The sequence below is a fragment of the Fusarium verticillioides genome, chromosome 3 (assembly GCF_000149555.1).
Source record: "Fusarium verticillioides 7600 chromosome 3, whole genome shotgun sequence".
NCBI lineage: Eukaryota > Fungi > Ascomycota > Sordariomycetes > Hypocreales > Nectriaceae > Fusarium > Fusarium verticillioides.
Genome location: NC_031677.1, coordinates 3,009,991 through 3,026,680, shown reverse-complemented (window position 1 = coordinate 3,026,680; position 16,690 = coordinate 3,009,991). Strand labels below are relative to the sequence as shown.

General features: G+C 48.2%; 8 protein-coding genes across 9 annotated transcripts; 5 read left to right on the top strand and 3 right to left on the bottom strand.

Annotated features, from left to right (window-relative positions):
• Positions 1-475: 475 nt before the first annotated feature.
• FVEG_05247 (HASPIN protein kinase) lies at positions 476-2,618 on the top strand (the record flags this gene model as incomplete). Of its 2 annotated transcripts, XM_018893378.1 has the most annotated exons (3): positions 831-1,790; positions 1,844-2,389; positions 2,442-2,616. In XM_018893378.1, 3 exons carry the CDS (start codon positions 831-833, stop codon positions 2,478-2,480), a joined length of 1,545 nt encoding a protein of 514 aa, XP_018750223.1. In that variant the 3' UTR covers positions 2,481-2,616. The 2 variants fall into 2 exon arrangements, with proteins under 2 accessions (XP_018750222.1, XP_018750223.1); XM_018893377.1 differs by having other exon boundaries at positions 476-1,790; positions 1,844-2,618.
• A 933-nt stretch (positions 2,619-3,551) lies between these two features.
• Positions 3,552-5,785, top strand: FVEG_05246 (hypothetical protein). Its single transcript, XM_018893376.1, has 3 exons — positions 3,552-3,674; positions 3,752-4,625; positions 4,675-5,785. Exons 2-3 carry the CDS (start codon positions 4,138-4,140, stop codon positions 5,570-5,572), a joined length of 1,386 nt encoding a protein of 461 aa, XP_018750221.1. The 5' UTR covers positions 3,552-3,674; positions 3,752-4,137; the 3' UTR covers positions 5,573-5,785.
• On the bottom strand, positions 5,578-6,471 carry FVEG_05245 (hypothetical protein). Its single transcript, XM_018893375.1, has 3 exons — positions 6,312-6,471; positions 5,983-6,256; positions 5,578-5,918 (listed from the first exon to the last, which is right to left on the bottom strand). The coding sequence occupies exons 1-3, from the start codon at positions 6,326-6,328 to the stop codon at positions 5,877-5,879; spliced, it is 333 nt and encodes a 110-aa protein (XP_018750220.1). The 5' UTR covers positions 6,329-6,471; the 3' UTR covers positions 5,578-5,876.
• Positions 6,472-6,870: 399 nt separating this feature from the next.
• On the top strand, positions 6,871-7,761 carry FVEG_05244 (hypothetical protein; the record flags this gene model as incomplete). The annotated part of the gene is made up of 3 exons (XM_018893374.1): positions 6,871-7,266; positions 7,324-7,392; positions 7,444-7,761. The coding sequence occupies 3 exons, from the start codon at positions 6,871-6,873 to the stop codon at positions 7,759-7,761; spliced, it is 783 nt and encodes a 260-aa protein (XP_018750219.1).
• Positions 7,762-8,437: 676 nt separating this feature from the next.
• Positions 8,438-9,648, top strand: FVEG_05243 (hypothetical protein; the record flags this gene model as incomplete). Its single annotated transcript, XM_018893373.1, has 2 exons — positions 8,438-8,461; positions 8,578-9,648. The coding sequence occupies 2 exons, from the start codon at positions 8,438-8,440 to the stop codon at positions 9,646-9,648; spliced, it is 1,095 nt and encodes a 364-aa protein (XP_018750218.1).
• A 723-nt stretch (positions 9,649-10,371) lies between these two features.
• On the top strand, positions 10,372-12,245 carry FVEG_05242 (hypothetical protein). The gene is made up of 2 exons (XM_018893372.1): positions 10,372-10,551; positions 10,655-12,245. Exons 1-2 carry the CDS (start codon positions 10,485-10,487, stop codon positions 11,887-11,889), a joined length of 1,302 nt encoding a protein of 433 aa, XP_018750217.1. The 5' UTR covers positions 10,372-10,484; the 3' UTR covers positions 11,890-12,245.
• An 89-nt stretch (positions 12,246-12,334) lies between these two features.
• On the bottom strand, positions 12,335-12,523 carry FVEG_05241 (hypothetical protein; the record flags this gene model as incomplete). Its single annotated transcript, XM_018893371.1, has 1 exon — positions 12,335-12,523. The coding sequence occupies one exon, from the start codon at positions 12,521-12,523 to the stop codon at positions 12,335-12,337; it is 189 nt and encodes a 62-aa protein (XP_018750216.1).
• Positions 12,524-12,829: 306 nt separating this feature from the next.
• On the bottom strand, positions 12,830-15,789 carry FVEG_05240 (hypothetical protein; the record flags this gene model as incomplete). The annotated part of the gene is made up of 7 exons (XM_018893370.1): positions 15,520-15,789; positions 15,187-15,321; positions 14,866-15,119; positions 14,729-14,808; positions 14,053-14,675; positions 13,835-14,002; positions 12,830-13,778 (listed from the first exon to the last, which is right to left on the bottom strand). The coding sequence occupies exons 1-7, from the start codon at positions 15,597-15,599 to the stop codon at positions 12,830-12,832; spliced, it is 2,289 nt and encodes a 762-aa protein (XP_018750215.1). The 5' UTR covers positions 15,600-15,789.
• Positions 15,790-16,690: the final 901 nt, after the last annotated feature.

Here is a 16,690-nt window from a genome sequence, read left to right as displayed (position 1 = left end):
CAAGTGCTACTCCACGTCTGCTTATGAGCTCTAGTTCGTCGTATTGTTTCTATTCATGGCTACTGGGGACGGAGTAGGTATGCTGTCAGCATCAACGGGCAAGAAACGAGCCACGATCCATTAATATCCCGCCCACATGCCGGGTCCGCAGTTACAGAGGAGACTGCTAGACTAACAGCGCATCCATCTAATAGATATTCACATGGAACACCATTGGACAGTGCATTCCCTAGCCATTAGTTTCATGCCAGGATACCAGTACATTCACAGAGAACGCATCTACCAAGCCCCTTTACGTCGTCACCTCGACGGATCCAGCAAGTGTGTAGTGTCATGTCCCACTTTCTTCAAGGCCCACGCTAGCCACGGTTGCTCATTCGTTTCAATGTGAGGCTGGGTGCTAGCTATCGTCTTTACTTGTATAGAGTATCTATATGTTCTGACATAGCTATATCTCATTTCCTTGTTTTATATCCACTCGAGATGTTTGATACAAAGCCATTGTGCCAGTGAAAATCTCAAGAGAGTACCTGGGGCCCTTCAGTACTGACCTTTACCTAGGCACCTAGGCTACCTACTAAGGTAGTTGAGGCAAGGTTCCTAAGTCAGTTCTTCCACTAAAGCTGCAGTATCTAAGTAAGGTAGGTACCGTCGAACTGTCCTCCACTGGTACCTACATCACCTATGAGTGGGCCCGTTGCCTCACCAACCATCCTTTCTGGTTGAAGATGTTTATATCGTGCATGACTGGTCCTTGATTACTGACTACTTGCGTATCTTGATGATAACACCTTATTGGGACTTTTTTTCTTCTTGGTTTAAGCATCGAAATGACGAGGAGTACTACGGTCAAGAAATATGGAAAACCGGCAAAACGGTCAAAAGCTGAACGTTTATTCGCCGAGCTACCACAAAGCCCAGTACGGCCCCAACAAGAACCAAACAGGAAAAAGGACTCTGTCTCTTTTATAACAAATAAAGTCTCGTCAATTCATCTCGATGAGAAACCAGCTACCAAGCCAAAGGCCAAATTGCCGAAAAAGACCATAGAGCCTGTCCCGGAGAAGATAAGCGAGGCTATCAACATCAAGAAGGACACAACCCTCAAGATCTCAGAGAACAGAGGCACTGCTGAGGCTAAAGAGCCAATCTCAGGTCCGCCAGATGATGAGGATGACTCCGTCGATTTTCAAAGATTATTGGAGGCTCAGATAACCTCAGAGGCGGCCGCGCAGCAAACACAGCTCAGAACCCTCACGTGGGAGGATGTCTGTCCACCAGAAGATAGAATTGAGAAGATCGCTGAAGCATCTTACGCCGAGGTATATCGCGTTACCAATGAGCGTGGCACAAGTATAATAAAGGTCATTCGGCTCCCGTCGCCCATAAAGCCACAGACCAAAGCCCAGGTTCGCTCTGGCTTGGTCGACGAAGAGCCTCATCCTGAAGAGGATGTACAGGGCGAGTTGCAAATCTCGGAATGGCTGGCAGATATTCCAGGTTTCGTTGTATACAAGGAGCGATATGTCGTTCAGGGTAAAACAACACGTCAGCTTCTCGAGACACATCAGTCGTTCCAAAAGAAGATGAAACGACAAGACCCGGACCGAGCACAGTTTTATCCTTCACCGAGTCGATATCTGGAAGATACGCGTTTCTTGGTTGTTGAGCTGGGCGATGCTGGAACGTCGCTAGAAGACTGGAAATTGACGAGTGAGAGCCAATTATGGGATATATTTCTCTTGGAGGCTATTGCTTTAGCGAGAGCCGAGGACCTTGTGATGTTTGAGGTAGTCCTTCCTGCAAAGCACACAACTTGATTAAACCCACTAACTTTGAGTAGCATCGTGATCTTCACGAGGGTAACTTATGTATCCGGCAAGTCAAGCCACCTCGAGACATGGGTCCTCCTTCAGCGGGCTTCTTTGGATTCTCAGGCTTGGATATTACGATTTTGGACTACGGCCTGTCTCGTGGCGAAGATATTTCCATTGAAAATGCGAAACCTGTGGCCTTTGATCTCGAAAGAGACCTCAGCCTGTTTACAAGTACTCATGCAGCACAATGCAAAGTTTATCGCCGAATGAGGTCATTCCTTCTCCGTGCTGACCGTACATGTCTCCCTCCAGAAGCTCACAACACGCCCTACGCTAGGGGCATTGACGGACAACTCTCATGGGATGCATATGCTCCATACTCGAATGTGCTTTGGCTGGCATACCTCTACGAATATTTGACAAGTCACTTCAAGGGTGATAAGAAGGAGCTTGCAAGATTCAAGGAAGAGACACGAGAGATGTGGAATTACCTGGATCCAGATGCCGGAGATGAGTTGCCCTGCTTCAGCTGTGCTGCAGACGTGGTATGCTTCGCAGTTGAGGCCGGGTGGGTTCGTCAGGAACAACTCAATGGTGTTGATGAGTCACTGATTGAAAGAGAAGACAGTATTATCGGCGTGCGAGATGATATCAAGGACGTGAAGCAAGAGACCGCACCAGCCAGGAGGTCAACTCGAAGGCAATGAGTTGGGGGGAGCCATGTGTGGGATAGATTAGACGATAGAATGGGCGGTGTTCTGAAGATTGGTTTAGGGTGGAGTTCATAATAACAATGAGTTTTTTTTATTTAAACAATTTTCATTTGCAGTGTGTCTTTGTCTCTACTTTAAAAGCCAATTAAGCCAGAGTTTTTGCTAATATTCCATTATATTGCCATGGAAACCTGATGTTGCTGAACATGGTAAATAATCATTAAGACCAAGATACATTCTTGGGAGTGTACAGATATGATTGACCGCGTGAGATGCTCTTCCTCGCAAAATCTTGTTTACTTACATTTTGTTCGTTTGATCAAATTTTAGAAAGTTTGTATCTGTCTCAGATAATATTGTAATACCAAGCGGACGTGAACGCACTGTGGTGCTAGGGAACTCAAAATGCCGATCACGTGAGAGGCTTCACTGGACATTATTGGATTACATGCTATTCACATAAGACTAATAGGAGGAGGAGGAGTAGTAGTAATAAACAAGAGTAGATATTGAAAATCGCTCACTGGTATTTGATCATGGTACATTCAACTCTGCTACAAGTCACTACCTCATATTTAATGTATCCTGCCGAGCCTGCCCAGGAGAAGCAAAAAAACACTGGATCTCGATTCTATAAGTGACAAAAAGACTCGGGAAAGTTGTCGTAAGCTTAGGACGCTTTTATTTTGATATCATCTGTCAAGGTCTGAAGTCCTCCTGTTCCTTGATTAATAAGACATACCTTGGTACTATGGTAGGTCATTGGATCAAATGGGAAATGAAGACACCCGTTTAGACAACAACAACAACATACAACAAGCGGAGTAGGTGCCGAGCTTAGGTATTTAGCCTTTCAGAAAGTTGGGAGCGAATTACCCTTGAGCTGCATCATGATCAATGATCAGATTCCGTGTGTTCAATCAGTTATTGAGAAAATCGATACGATATATCGTTATTGTATCTAGGTAGGTAAGGAAGTCTTGCCTACTTGAATATTTGCTTATAATTCCTTACTTTATGTCTAATAAATGTCGGATGTTTGAGCTATCAACCTCGGCCGCGCTTCAGCCGTTGTCGGCTCCTCTTGATCGGAACTGGGGGATGCGCTGGAAATGGAGTCTTGCCCCCACCTGGAAGTCAAGAAGTAGGTGCCCGTACCGAGGCTAAAATTACTGGATTGTTTTCCTACCGTTGACCTGGTTGGCTGATCAGCTTTCCCAGCTTTCCCAGCTTCCCAATTGTTATGTTGCTCCTACAAACCACATGTCACGGCCTTCTTGACTGAATTCGGCCCTGACGCGTGAGTCCCGAAATTGGCCCTTTGCCTGCGTTCCTGAGTCCCCGTACCTCTCCTGTTAATCCGACGATGCTTAATTGAATCATGAATCTGGGGTGATTCAACACATTTGCCCTGTTTCTCCTTTCGTCGCATAGTCTTCCACCCAGCTCCGTTTCCGCCACATACCGCCTGTCCTCTATACGATCCGAACTTCAACTCTCTGCTACCTCCAAAGGACCATTACCGCCTTTTATGTGTAGATGATCCTAAGCCTCAGCAGCTTCCGTGCTAGCGATCCTGACCCCATTGCTCTCAAACAACTGTCAGCATGTCTTTTAACAACCACGCCGCCTACAGTCCGACCGCGATGCCATCTTCAACTGCACCTTCTGGCCTGCCAAACAGCCTCCTATCGACATCTATATCCTCTCTAGCTTCTTCTACCTCCTCACGGCATCCTTCCCAGATTTCGAAGACCTATCGACAGGCTTCTACCTTGTTCCTCACGCGTCGTTTGCCCGAAGCGCTGACGACACTACTCCCGTTGATTACTCCACCCGAACATGTTGACGACGGCGAACCTGCGCCAGTTGCTCGAGCATCAAGAACGACTCGCATTAAGGTCTGGAGCCTGTATCTCACCATCCTTAATGGTATTGTCGAGTTAGAGCCCGAAGAGGGCAAGGATGCTTTTGGAAACCAAGAATGGAGAGCCTTGTGTACCAAAGTTCGCGAAGGAGAAATATGGGACGAGGTAGTCATGAATGGCTACCATGGAGTGGAGGGCGATGTTGACTCCGACGTAGTCATTAATCTGTAAGTCGTTTGGAATGCGCCGAATTAAGACATGAACTGACTCGAGCAGCGCGACAATATTGTTGGCACATGCCCGTGACCAGAAGCTTAACCAGCACAAACTCGAGGCCTATCTGGCCGCCTCCAACACACCGAATCTTGATGTCGCCGGGCGGCTCGCTGAATCAACGAGCTCGCCTATGTCGAATCGATATCGATCTCCTGCGAAGGGGGCGAGTGGCGCCAACACGCCTAGAGACCTAAATGCTCGTGTCAAGATTCTGGAGTTATACACCCTCCATGTCCTCTTACGCAACAACGAATGGGATTATGCTCGTGAATTCATCAGCGTCAGCTCAGTCCTAGACGAAGAGCGCCGCGAAGCCTTCCTACAGGCACTGCAAAGCCTCCACGATGAACAGCAAGAACAGGAAAGACTTGAGAATGAGGAGCGCCAACGACAGGAGAATGAGCTGAAGAGAGAAATAGAGGAGGCAAAGAGGCTACGCGCCGAGAATGAAGAGAAGGAAAGAAAGCGGATAGAAGAGGAGCGTCTGAAGCGCGAAGGGAGCGAGGTTGATTACGGGATTGACGATACAGCTAGCCATACTGGGTCAACTCGGCCTCGGAAGGCCAGAGCTCCATCATCTTCGTCGTCGAGGCAGTCAAGGTCTCGAGGGACGAATCAAGCAGGCCCCAAGGCAAATGGCAAAGCAGTCTCGCAGGCCCCAACTCTTACATCACGCGCTTCCGTGGTTATCACACAACTGCGGACTATTATCGAACATTTGGGCTCCTCACTAAACTCTAACCCAATGTTCCTATTCAAATTTCTGGCGTTTGTTATGGGTTTGATTCTCATGTTGAGTAACACCAACATTCGGGAGAGAGTGAAGAGAATGATGGCGGTCTTTTGGTCTAAGGTCAAGGGCACAGCTGGAATGGGGGTGAAGGTCAGTTACATTTAATCAATTCTTTCCATTGTATTATTTATTAGTATCTCATGTGTTACGAGGAGTCTCTGGGTAGAACCTTTCTTTTTCAGCCGTAGTGTATTTCTCATGGGCGAGTTCTGGCAAATTTGAATAAGCAATAAGCTAGTCAATTGTAAGTAATTACTAGGTAGCTGCCGCTCAATCCAAAAAGAAAAAGAAAAGAAAAACACGCGTTTTCATATTCCCTTTTGCGCCTAAACACCTGTGATGACAGATCTAAGTTGACCATAAATCAACCAAACACCATACTGCACGGCCAGCCCAGGCCACAACTCAGCTAGTATTGCGTTGTACGATTCGTTTTCTTTTGGTAGAATAACTGGGAGGAGTATTGTCAGCAACCTGCTGCCAAGCCAGAATACAATCGTCCAGGGACTACTCACATCTGTTCTCGAACTGCCAAGGTTTATAATCTTAGGACATCCGTCGCGATCCTTTTCAAGGCGTGTACATTCGAAACAGTAGAACGCGTCCGAGATGCCTTCACCACCGCACACAACGCACTTATTCTGATAGTTGCCGAAACTGCATTCGTCACAAATGCGCACGAGTGTCGTGGGCCGAACGTAGGAGTCGCAAACTGGGCATTTTCCATCGCACTTGTCACAGAGACGACCGATGGCGATACCGGCCTGTTTGCGACACATAACAAGATCGCTGCGCGACAGTCAGTTGAGCTGCTATCACAAAGACAGAACCAATGGTTACTTACGGATGATGGCGAGACATGGCTATGGCAATGTGGGGAAACAATGTATGAAATATTGTTATGAGACGCAAGGTCAGGATTAGTGATATGTTGAGGAAGAGAGAAGGGCGTAAAATTCGTGTGCAATGTTGTAAAGTTCAAGATTGGAGATTTCTCAGCCTTGTGAAAGCGTTTCTGACAGCTTCGAGGGGCGCGACAGAGCCACTACCTAGCCAATCAAAACGGTGGGGCGCTGTACCTCTTGCCACTTCCCACGACATCACAATCCCCACCTTTCTCAGCCTTGACAAGGGACATCGCCAGGCTTCAACCAACCTACGTTTCTTTTCCATCCTGTCTGGTACTGCTAAATAGGCTGGCTCTATGTCTAACTATACGCGAGTAGCTAGGTTTTTATAACCATGATCAAAGATGGAAACCAGAAATGAGTGCTTTTGAACTGAAATCCTTCTTCTCTGTACCTTCCTAACTTCACTCTAGGCTCCATGCCTTGGATGATACCAAAGCAGACCACGAGCAACAGAACGATACACTGTCCGAGTATGCACCGGAAAAAGTCTCCATGAAAAGAAAGGCTTCAATAAACGCCGGCGAACTCTCCCCGAAAAGAACGAAACATGACGAATATTTTCGCGAAGCACCAAGCGAACCACGGAAGAGGAACTCATCTACAAACCGCCACAATTCATATGGAGATCCTCCAGACATCGACATAGATCGCCGTAAAAACGCGACGCAAGAAGAGAAGAGACGCGGGAAGCGGTTATTCGGGGGTCTTCTCAGCACTCTGAGCCAGACAAGTGGCAGTGTACAGCAGAAGCGCCGTTTGGAGATAGAACGCAGACAACAGGACCGGTTACAAAAGCAGAATATTGAGGAAGATAGGCTGCGTGAGGAGAAACGACTACGACTCACTGAGATTCGAAGAGGCGAACAACTGACGTTTGATGAGGAGGTTGTAAGTTGGCCCATGGTTCGCCAAATAATGCACTGTTGAGTTGACAAGATCGCATAGATGCATAACAAGCATGCCAAAATGTTTGCGATGGCTCCGTACCTACGCACAAAATCAAGGCCGCATATCGTATGTTGACTAAAACACCTATTACTTTGAGCTTGGTATTGACACATCGAGTACTATCTCCCTTGGAAGCTCACAGCAGAACAAGAAGATATAATAGATGATCAGATCCGGCAAACGAAGGTCATAATAGAACGCGAAATTGAAAGTTTGAACGCAAGAAAAGGGCGACAGGCGAAAGGAGGAAGACAACCGTTAGAGACAACAGCACCGTCAAGGGAGGACATAGATCACGACTCCGCAGACTCGAATGGGCCTGGAAAATTGCCACATGCTCAAGAGAAGCCGATTCAGGCGTCTAATCATGGCCATCATCACGATGAGTCGGTAGATGTATTGGAGGAAGCTGAAGAAGATATGGTGATTTACTGATTATTGTCACTGGAGTGGTTAATTTGGATGCAGTGCACAGACTGCTGTCTTGTTTTGACTTGTTAACCTGGAGGAGGAAGTCTTCTTAGGTTTTATTCTGCACAACTTACCTATGTTCGGAATCGCGAGAGAATGTAGAGATCTCATGTTCATGAAATAAGGCGCCTTCTGTTGGATCTTTATTATCAAGCCCGATTTCTTTACTAATAATACAATTTGATACCCCATGGAAGTTGTGTCGGGGTTGTCTTCTTATTATTTTGTTATCTCGTTGTCTACCTACTCGATCTCGGACTCGGACTCGGACAGACCGCTTCAGCGCCTCCGCCGTCAACCCACCATTGACCTACACTACCTTACGTTATGTAACATGCCGAGGACGAACGTATGCCTCGTTAGTTGGTGTAACGCAACAGCAACAGTGGGAAGATATGTATCTCTTAGCCGCGATTCGCATCCCAATTATCCTAAATTAGGAAGTCCTCCCGTTCATGCCTCGGTTTACTCGGACTCCACCCTACAAACACATTCAGAGCTGGCCAGGATCAAACTTGTGCTATATAGACTGACCTTGCGCCGTGAAGTCTCAAGTTAAAAGAAATTCTCATGCATCTGCGATTTCGGTCCTTACAGGTGACTGGTACTTTCTTTGTAAGAATTCGGCTGAACAAGGCATATGCGAGTCATTGACAACCCGAAAGTGAGTACCGTATTCCAGCATGATGTAATTCAACACCAGCTGGTTTCCCCACGCGGACAGGCAACTTTATCTAAACCTAAAGTTTCACAACATCCCATCATTAACAATCTTAACAGACCGCACAAAGAACACGGGACGGCAAGTTATTCAGTATGGCTCCTGATAAGCTTGTGCCAAACGACTCTCGGGTCAAGACCGAGACTGCCCAGATTCGGGGTAAAAACTACAAGTACATTGTTGGGGAGCCTGAGGGTACCCCTCTGGAGACAATAGTTCTCATTCATGGCTTTCCGGATCTTGGATTTGGCTGGCGCTATCAGGTTCCCTACCTCATGTCCCTGGGATTTCGGGTCATTGTCCCCGACATGGTGGGATATGGCGGTACTGATGCTCCAGAGTCGCTTGAGGAGTACACATACAAGAGCCTTTCAGCTGACATTAACGAGTTGGCTCGAAAGTACGTCGGAGAGGATGGACAGATCATTCTTGGTGGACACGATTGGGGTGGTGCTATTGTATGGAAGGCCGCCTGCTGGTATCCTCAATTGATTAAGAGTGTCTTCAGTGTCTGCACACCCTACATGCAGCCCAAAGAGACGTTTGTCCCCCTCGAAGCTATCATTCAGAGTGGCCATCTGCTCAATTTTAGCTACCAGCTGCAGTTCAAGGGCCCCGAGGTTCAATCGCGTCTCCAAGGAGAGGAAAAGATCCGGCAGTTCTTGAATGCCCTCTATGGCGGCCGTACACCCAGTGGTGATCTTGGGTTCTCTGCCAAGGACGGTATCTACTTCGATAAGCTACCGGAACTCGGTCCCTCGCCACTTGTCAGTAAGGAAGAGTTGGACTACTACGCCAAAGAGTATGCCTCGAAAGAGCCACCTGAGCTGCGTGGCCCTCTAAACTATTATCGCATGCAGGAGCTCAACCACCGCGACGATGCAGAGGTGGCCAAGAAGGGTGGCCACAAGTTCGAGATGCCAGCTTTGTTTATCACTGCAACTGACGATTCGGCTCTCCCGCCGTCTATGTCCAAGGGAATGGACTCGGCTTTTGCTAACTTAACTCGGGAGGAAGTCAAAGCGTCTCACTGGGCGCTATGGCAGGCTTCTGAGGCCGTGAACCAACATATCACGAAATGGCTCGATGGGGTGTTGGATGGTGCGTTGAAGGCAAAGGCATCTCTATGAGCAGAGATCAGATATTCGGCCTCTGCTTTACATGATCTCAATAGATTTAATGCGCACGCACTGAGTGACTTTCTGGACAATGAGTATACGCCATTTTTATGTGTCCGAACCTAAGCAATGGAAATGCATTTCACAGTTTTCCTTGGCTTCTTAATATCTGTAATAATGCAAAACTACTGTCACAAGACACAACGTCTAACTTTTGGTAGCCTCACACAAAGAAGTTTTAAGTCTGTCACTCCAAACTTTAGAGAGCCGGAGGCTTTTTGAAAAGCTATTTGCTTGCCGGACGGGCTTCATTGAAGTACAGAAGAATCCATAGAAGCAAGGCATGAATGATATGACCAAGAACTATCCACGAAAACGTAAAATGACGAGTAAATTGATGATAAAATACCAGGAATTTCGCAATTTGATTCCCTTCAACTGTCAATGTATAGCTAGCATTCATTTGGCATGGTGCATGCCAACTTTCCTGCTACTGGGGCTTCACTCTACTTTACTGGGTATCCAAGTAGATCGTTCACACCGGGATTATCATTCCTCTTTGTCTTGATACAAGTTTAGCGCTCTGGTGATAATTCAATTCGGGGTAATAAGAAAAACCCACCAAGAAGCTAATCAATAATTGAGCTCAGATGCCCTTTAAAGCTTAGCTTCAAGATGCCATCAGTTGGGTTCGTCTCCACCTTGCCAAGCTATTGGAAGGTAAGCTCTCCGCATCACCCACATCGCCTATTTCTTTGCCTCCTTAAGCCGTGGCCTCTTGCTAACTTCGCTTCGCTTCTTCCCCTCCTCAGCCACGACCTCTTAATCCCCTTGTCCAAGACTCGAAAATGGCATCTTTCTTGAAGAACGCCTTTGGAGGTGCAAAGGCCCCCGAGCCTGCGAATCCAGATCCCGGTTAGTATCACCAAATACTCCAAGTATTTGTCAATTGCGCAATATTGCGACGCGCAAAGAGTGGAATTGAATATCATGACTGACACGCGACATCCTCCTCTAGATTTTGCAGACTTCGCCGAGGCTCCCAATCCAGCTCCTGAGGCCGCTACCCAGGATGCGACAGCTGGGAGTGGTGCTGCTGCTGCTGCTGCTGCTACGGCCGTTCCATACACCAAGTGGTACAATGTCCACGAGCGTCACTCCCTTTCCGAGTTCAGGCTTGAAGGCATCATTCTCCTCATCTCGAGTTTTATCTTCTTCCTTCATATGATTGGCGCTCGTCGCAATCGCTCCAGGGCCAAGGCTTGGATTCGCGCTCACGCACCCGTTCTCCAGAAGGAGTATGCTCTTGTTGGCTTTGGTGGTGTACCCACCTTGGATAGCGAAGATGTCAATCCCGATACACTCATTAGAGAGAAGTCCCTCTTTGAATTTGCAACGTACGCTACTGGTCGTCAGAACACGGCTTTCACCGACTTCAAGCTCACTCTGACCAAGAAGTTCAACCCAATTGTCAACGGCTTTGAGCATGTCGCAAGCTTTTTCGTCGAGACCGTTGATGCGCCTAAGGATGCCATTGAGGTTCTGACCTACCCCTTTGATGGTAAGGAGAGTCTTACAGTCCCCTCTGCTCCTGGTGCTTCCGAAATCCGTGCCAAGGATGCTAAGAGCACCTACGACGGTTTTGTTTGGGGCATTGTGCACAAAGACGTCATGCGTCGCGTCCGCGACGACCGATATGATGTGTCTCTCACCTTCACCAAAGATAACCCTAAGCTTCCCGCTTGGCTCACTGTCATGAGCGAGAGCGCCGAGATCACTGATACGCTCCTTACTCCTGAGCTCATTGCCGCTGTTCAAGCCGCTGGCGACCTGTTCGAGTACATAATTATCTCCGATCAACCTGTTGATAAGCCTGCGACCCTTGAGGAGACGACTCCCCGCAAGCGACTCTTCTTGAAGTACGCCCTCCCTTCTAATGGCAATTACGATAATCTTCTCCCTCTCTTCTCGCACTTTATCCAGCTTCCCGATGTTCTTGTTAAGGTTGCCCATTTCCGCCCTGAGGTTTCCAAAAAGATCCGCAGCACCCGCGAGCATGCCATCAGTGAGCTTAAGAAGACCGCTGAGAGCCAACGTCAAGAGGAACTCCTCCTTGAGAGGGAAAAGGCCCGCAAGGCTAAGCGCGATGCCGAGCTCAAGGGTCTTGATGCCAAGGCGCAAAAGCGATACCTCGAGAAGGAGAGAGAGAAGGAGATGCGCAGGTCTCAGAAGCGACAGACACAGCGTGCCTAGAGCAGTCCTTTCCTTGTATAACTGGGCTGGTTCAAAGAGCCCACAGTGAAAAGATGCATATTAATGGCGGTTTCGTGTACGGGTACGGAATTTGTAACAGTAGTTTATTTATCAGCCTAATCTATGATGGTGCTTGCCTCGTCGCCATAAACATTTCCTTCTTTTTTTCTACTTCTAGTCATTAGGCTTTGGGTGCTGTTCGATACAGAGGCACCTTGTCGGATTTGAACGATGTTGAATGGTATCGGTGCAAATAACTAGAGTATTCACTTTGGTATGTGAAAACGTGCATTGACTTTTCGCCGGGTTGATGTCCTTCTTTTGTGGCATGTGCTAATACAGACCGTCGTTCACCATCGTTGAGTTTGACGTTCTTAGTCAAAGACCTCTCGTGGCAGTTGCTTGTAAGTACTCAAGGCAATTGAGAAATCCAACGAGTTTTAGATCAAAACCAGTGGTATTGGTTAATCAAGAAAGAAAGAAAAATACGATTGTGTTTCCTCATACTTTCCAAGCCGTGGCGTATTGTGTGTTTGCTATTGCAATATTCGTTCTCTTGAAGCCGCCTTGGCAGGACAAAACAGCTGATGAGGCCATGGCGCCCGAAGAATGAGGCAACGGCCTTATATTTCATAATGTCCAAGGGAGCCAAGATTGCTTTAATAATGCGAGCAAACGCCGGAAGTTATGCTGTACCTCAACCCAGCACTCCTGTTATTATCCGGGCCCTCCGCAGAATATTGTTCCGTAGCATGGCTATGCTGACACTGGGTACGTGGGTTGGGCAAGTCTGACATGATACTCTGATGGTATGCTTTCTCGACATCTCAGCCGAACAGCCACAGTGATGGAACATGCCGCAACCATTTGTGATATATCCTTCATTCTCCTTTAAGAACGTGGAGTAATCAACTTAAAAGAGGTAGGTATGCGTGGAATTTCATGGGCCCATCCACATGCCCCCGTTAGCTGTGCCAGCCATACTGTCAGGACTAGGACCGAAACCGTATCCAAAGAGTGTAGAAAACTCGTCCATAACCTGGGGTACCGATGGAAAATTGGTATCCATTCCCACAAAAGGGCTCGGAGCCTGCATCGTTGGCATACCAGGTCGAGCAGTCGTACCTGTGCTTCCTCTCCAAAATGTATTTGGATTTTGAGGTAGCGGTAAGGAAGTCTCGGGTGATTCTTCTTGCCTGAAATCCTGGAGAGGCACGTCATTCTTCCAAAGCAATTCCCATTTCTTGAATCGCGAGTAGTCAGTTTCTCGGCCGGAGGGATCAGCTGTGGCATCAAGTCGTGAGATAGCACGTTCAAAAACTTCGATCAGTGATGCTTCAGAACGGGCCGACTCTCCACCTGCTGACATCTCCTTGATCATAGCCATACCAATCCGCAGAGCGTCACGTAGCCTATCCGTTTTCTTTTGCAGGCACTGAGTGATGATGACCAGGAGAGCGGCACGACAGGAACTGAATTCCGTGTATGATGCTCGTGCAAGACCAATCGTGCTTTGAAGAAGATGGCATGTGTCGATTATAGTCAATGCAGCCTCCACACAATCCGCAACCAGGATCGACCGAGGATTGGACTTATGAGGAGTGTTGGGTCTTTGGTTATTTGAATCAGCGGGTGAACTCGACGTGCTCGCGTTACCACGCACGACTTCGCGAGGTAAGATGAAGGGCCGCCCAGCGTACATTCGCAGCAGGCAATACTCTAGTTTGAGATGCGTATCTGCACGTGTAACAGGGTTTTGTGGGTTAACTTCTTCGTGAAACGCGGTTTCGGGTAGTGCGTCCCACCACCTTCGAAGTTCCTCCTTCATATCGATGACCCGTTGCAAGCCTTCATTCATCTCATGTTTCTGTGCGGTTCGAAGAACAGAGCTGCCAATGATGATTAGCTTCTTGAGAACACGGCTCAGAATAGTGCAAGTGCATACATCTCATGCGCAATCTTACCAAGCGCCTGATTCAGACGTAACGTTGCAAGCATGTGCGCAACATTTGTAGGGCTTGATGGCATAATGTCTGGTCGATCAGTGGGCATTTCTGCGTCGACATCTTTACTCAGAATAGATAAAGGCCGCCCGTGGTAGATACCGACTCGTCTACAGCGGTCAGCTTCCAGGAATTCAGGGATACGGTCAGTAAAACATACTTCTCTGTCGTATAGGCTGTCCACCATACGCGATTCCGGGTTTCGCGAACGTAAGGATCAAGTCCCCCAGCAGGCCACTTCCTATGCATGCCATTCTGGATGGCGAGCTTTACCGCGAGATTAAGATAAATGTACGATAACCCTGAGGCGTCAAGTGGCAGGGTATAGATGCCGATGAGAAGAATGGCCTGGACACTCTCCAGTGATGCGACAGTAATGACATCGGGAACGAGCTTGCAGGCTTGTTGATAGAACATAACACCTATTGTATCCTCAGAGAAAGGGCTTGAATCGTTTGACTTGCCGTGGGCGTCTCTTCCTGAGATCGAATCGAGATATGCGTACTGGGTTCCAATCGCAAAGATGATCCAAATCATGCAAAGCGTCCCCACTTCACGACGGGATAAAGCCCCGGGGTTTTGGTAAATTAGGTCGATCTGTTCGGCGAGCCATCCACGTTCAACATAGAAGTAGTTGGTCTCGGCATGCTTATAGAAAGCCTGGACCAGGAACTCGGCGACATATCGAGGAGGCAGTGCAGAAAGTGATGCCTGCGTGTTATTCGCTGACTGGAGCTCCTCGGCTCGATAATACTCTTTGAAACTGAGGGGGCCTGGTGCATCCTAGCGAAGGTCTAAGTTATTCGTTCTGACAAAACAAGGCTGGAGCGACATACATGGCGCTCTGGTACGCATTGTTCGATCCATTGTTTGATTCTCATTGAGAAATTCCAGTGAGAGAACTCGCCTGAGTAGTCTATGGGCGATATTGGTTAGTTACTTGTGGATGTTGAATACCAGTAGTCGGTCTTACGAGTAGTGTTATTATCCAGCGGCTGGACAGTATAGTTCTCATCTTCTGCCCCCAAAAAGTCAGAGCCTGGAGAATCCATAATCGGAGCTTGTCGTTTAACTTGATGAGCGTCGAAATTCTTGTTATCGATGGACTCGGCCATAGCCTTCAATGATTCCGTATCAAGAGAGACACTTCCAGCATAGTGGGTGATAATCTTCTCCATATAAGAAGCGCGCTGAAGGAGCTCAGCGTTCCCTGGGCCGGAGCGGTTCCTAAGCTCATATGCGTCAGCAAGCTTGAAAACGTTGCACGGCATGCGGCGATGCTATTGCGAATTACCTCGATGCGCCATCACCTCCTTCGGCATCTCTGGCAGTCGGACCTAGGAACTCGCATTGGCGATGCAGGCGCGTACATCTTCGGCATGGTACACCACCGTCGCATTTCTCCTTCTGTCGTCGGCAGCCGTCGCAGCTACAGAACACGGTCAATCAGCATTTGGAAACCAGAACAGTCAATGAGGGCAAAAGATAAGCGGGAGGCAAGAGATTCAGAGCTGGTGACATCCGGAATCTGATGGGAAGGACGGGGCCCTGGAAACAGATACTCCGGTCTGTCTGCGCCGGAGAGGACGCACAGTGGCGGAGTGAATCAAAAGTTTAGTGGACGTACGCTCGGAGTGCTCGCTTGCGTTCTCTCTCGGCTTCCCGGCGCTGCCGGCTCTTCTGCACAGTCTGTTGTTGCTTGTCCATCTCCCGTTCTTCGGATTGCGCGAGTCGGCGCGGGGCCGGTTTGCGGCGGCGGAGCGGATGGACTCCTGCTCCTGGGACCTCAAGCGGCGGGAAGCCCGTAGACCCCAGCAAAATGCTTGGGAGGCCGTGAGGTGCGGCGAAGCAATTGTGTTAAGGAACTTGCTTAGTTCAAAGGGTCGGTAATAGTTTGGGGGTAGGATTGATGGTTCAAATTGGCGGATCGAACTTGAAGTGGTTTTATGGCCCACGTACAGGTAGATCGAGGCTTGAAAAACGACTTAGTGGCTCCATCCAGGACCCTGCTGGTGGATGCACAGAAATGGTAAATAGCGGCTAGGTGGGTGTCAACGGCCAGTCTTCCCGGAGAACCTATTGCAGGCTACAGCGATGCAAGCAAGAGTTTGTTTTGAGCTTCGGCAGTTTAGGGTGAGGTACCTATCGTGTCTTTCGCTTGCTGCAATTCGAGAAACCACGCGCCTGAGAGGTGCTTTGTAGTTGAACTTTTTAAGGGAACGCCATGCTAATTGCTGAACAAACAAGGTGGAAGCTCAAAGTCAAGCAGAAGAGAGGAACTGAAGAGTTCAAGTAAGGTAAGACGCGGGGAGCTAGCGTCTATTTTAGTGCAGTTGGCGGAACCGCAGAATGTAATTCGCTTGCCCACGCTTTTGAGTCTGAGACGATAGTACCTAACGTTAGGAGACAGAAGCAGAATAGGCCAAGTACTAACTAGGTAGTTAAATAAGCTCACAATTCGACGATTTATTTACAGCGCAATGATACAAGGGCATTAGCCCAACAACTCAGCAACCTGCATGACGGACTCTAGATAAAAGGAGAGGGTGCATGTTTTATAACATGTGATAAAGGGCATTTACTTCGCCTGAGACTAAAGCAAAGACCTTCAAAGCCTGATGTTGGAAGATAGCGCTAACATGGAAATTATACACGCACAGTCACCCTGGCTTGACGCTCCGTGTGCCACTGTACTCCACGATAGTTGACGAGACAAGCTGGTTGGCGCGCAACAGCAATTGATTACAGTGAGTGAAGAGGCATCAACATTGCTTTTTCTTTTACACAACACGCACGCG

Excerpts from the sequence above, each read along its gene's own strand:
- FVEG_05246 (XM_018893376.1), top strand. The coding sequence starts at position 4,138 with ATGTCTTTTAACAACCACGCCGCCTACAGTCCGACCGCGATGCCATCT. Across the intron at positions 4,626-4,674 it reads TCCGACGTAGTCATTAATCT|CGCGACAATATTGTTGGCAC; the intron begins GTAAGTCGTTTG and ends TGACTCGAGCAG.
- FVEG_05245 (XM_018893375.1), bottom strand. Across the intron at positions 5,919-5,982 it reads TTGGCAGTTCGAGAACAGAT|TTATTCTACCAAAAGAAAAC; the intron begins GTGAGTAGTCCC and ends TACTCCTCCCAG.
- FVEG_05242 (XM_018893372.1), top strand. The coding sequence starts at position 10,485 with ATGGCATCTTTCTTGAAGAACGCCTTTGGAGGTGCAAAGGCCCCCGAG. Across the intron at positions 10,552-10,654 it reads GCCTGCGAATCCAGATCCCG|ATTTTGCAGACTTCGCCGAG; the intron begins GTTAGTATCACC and ends ATCCTCCTCTAG.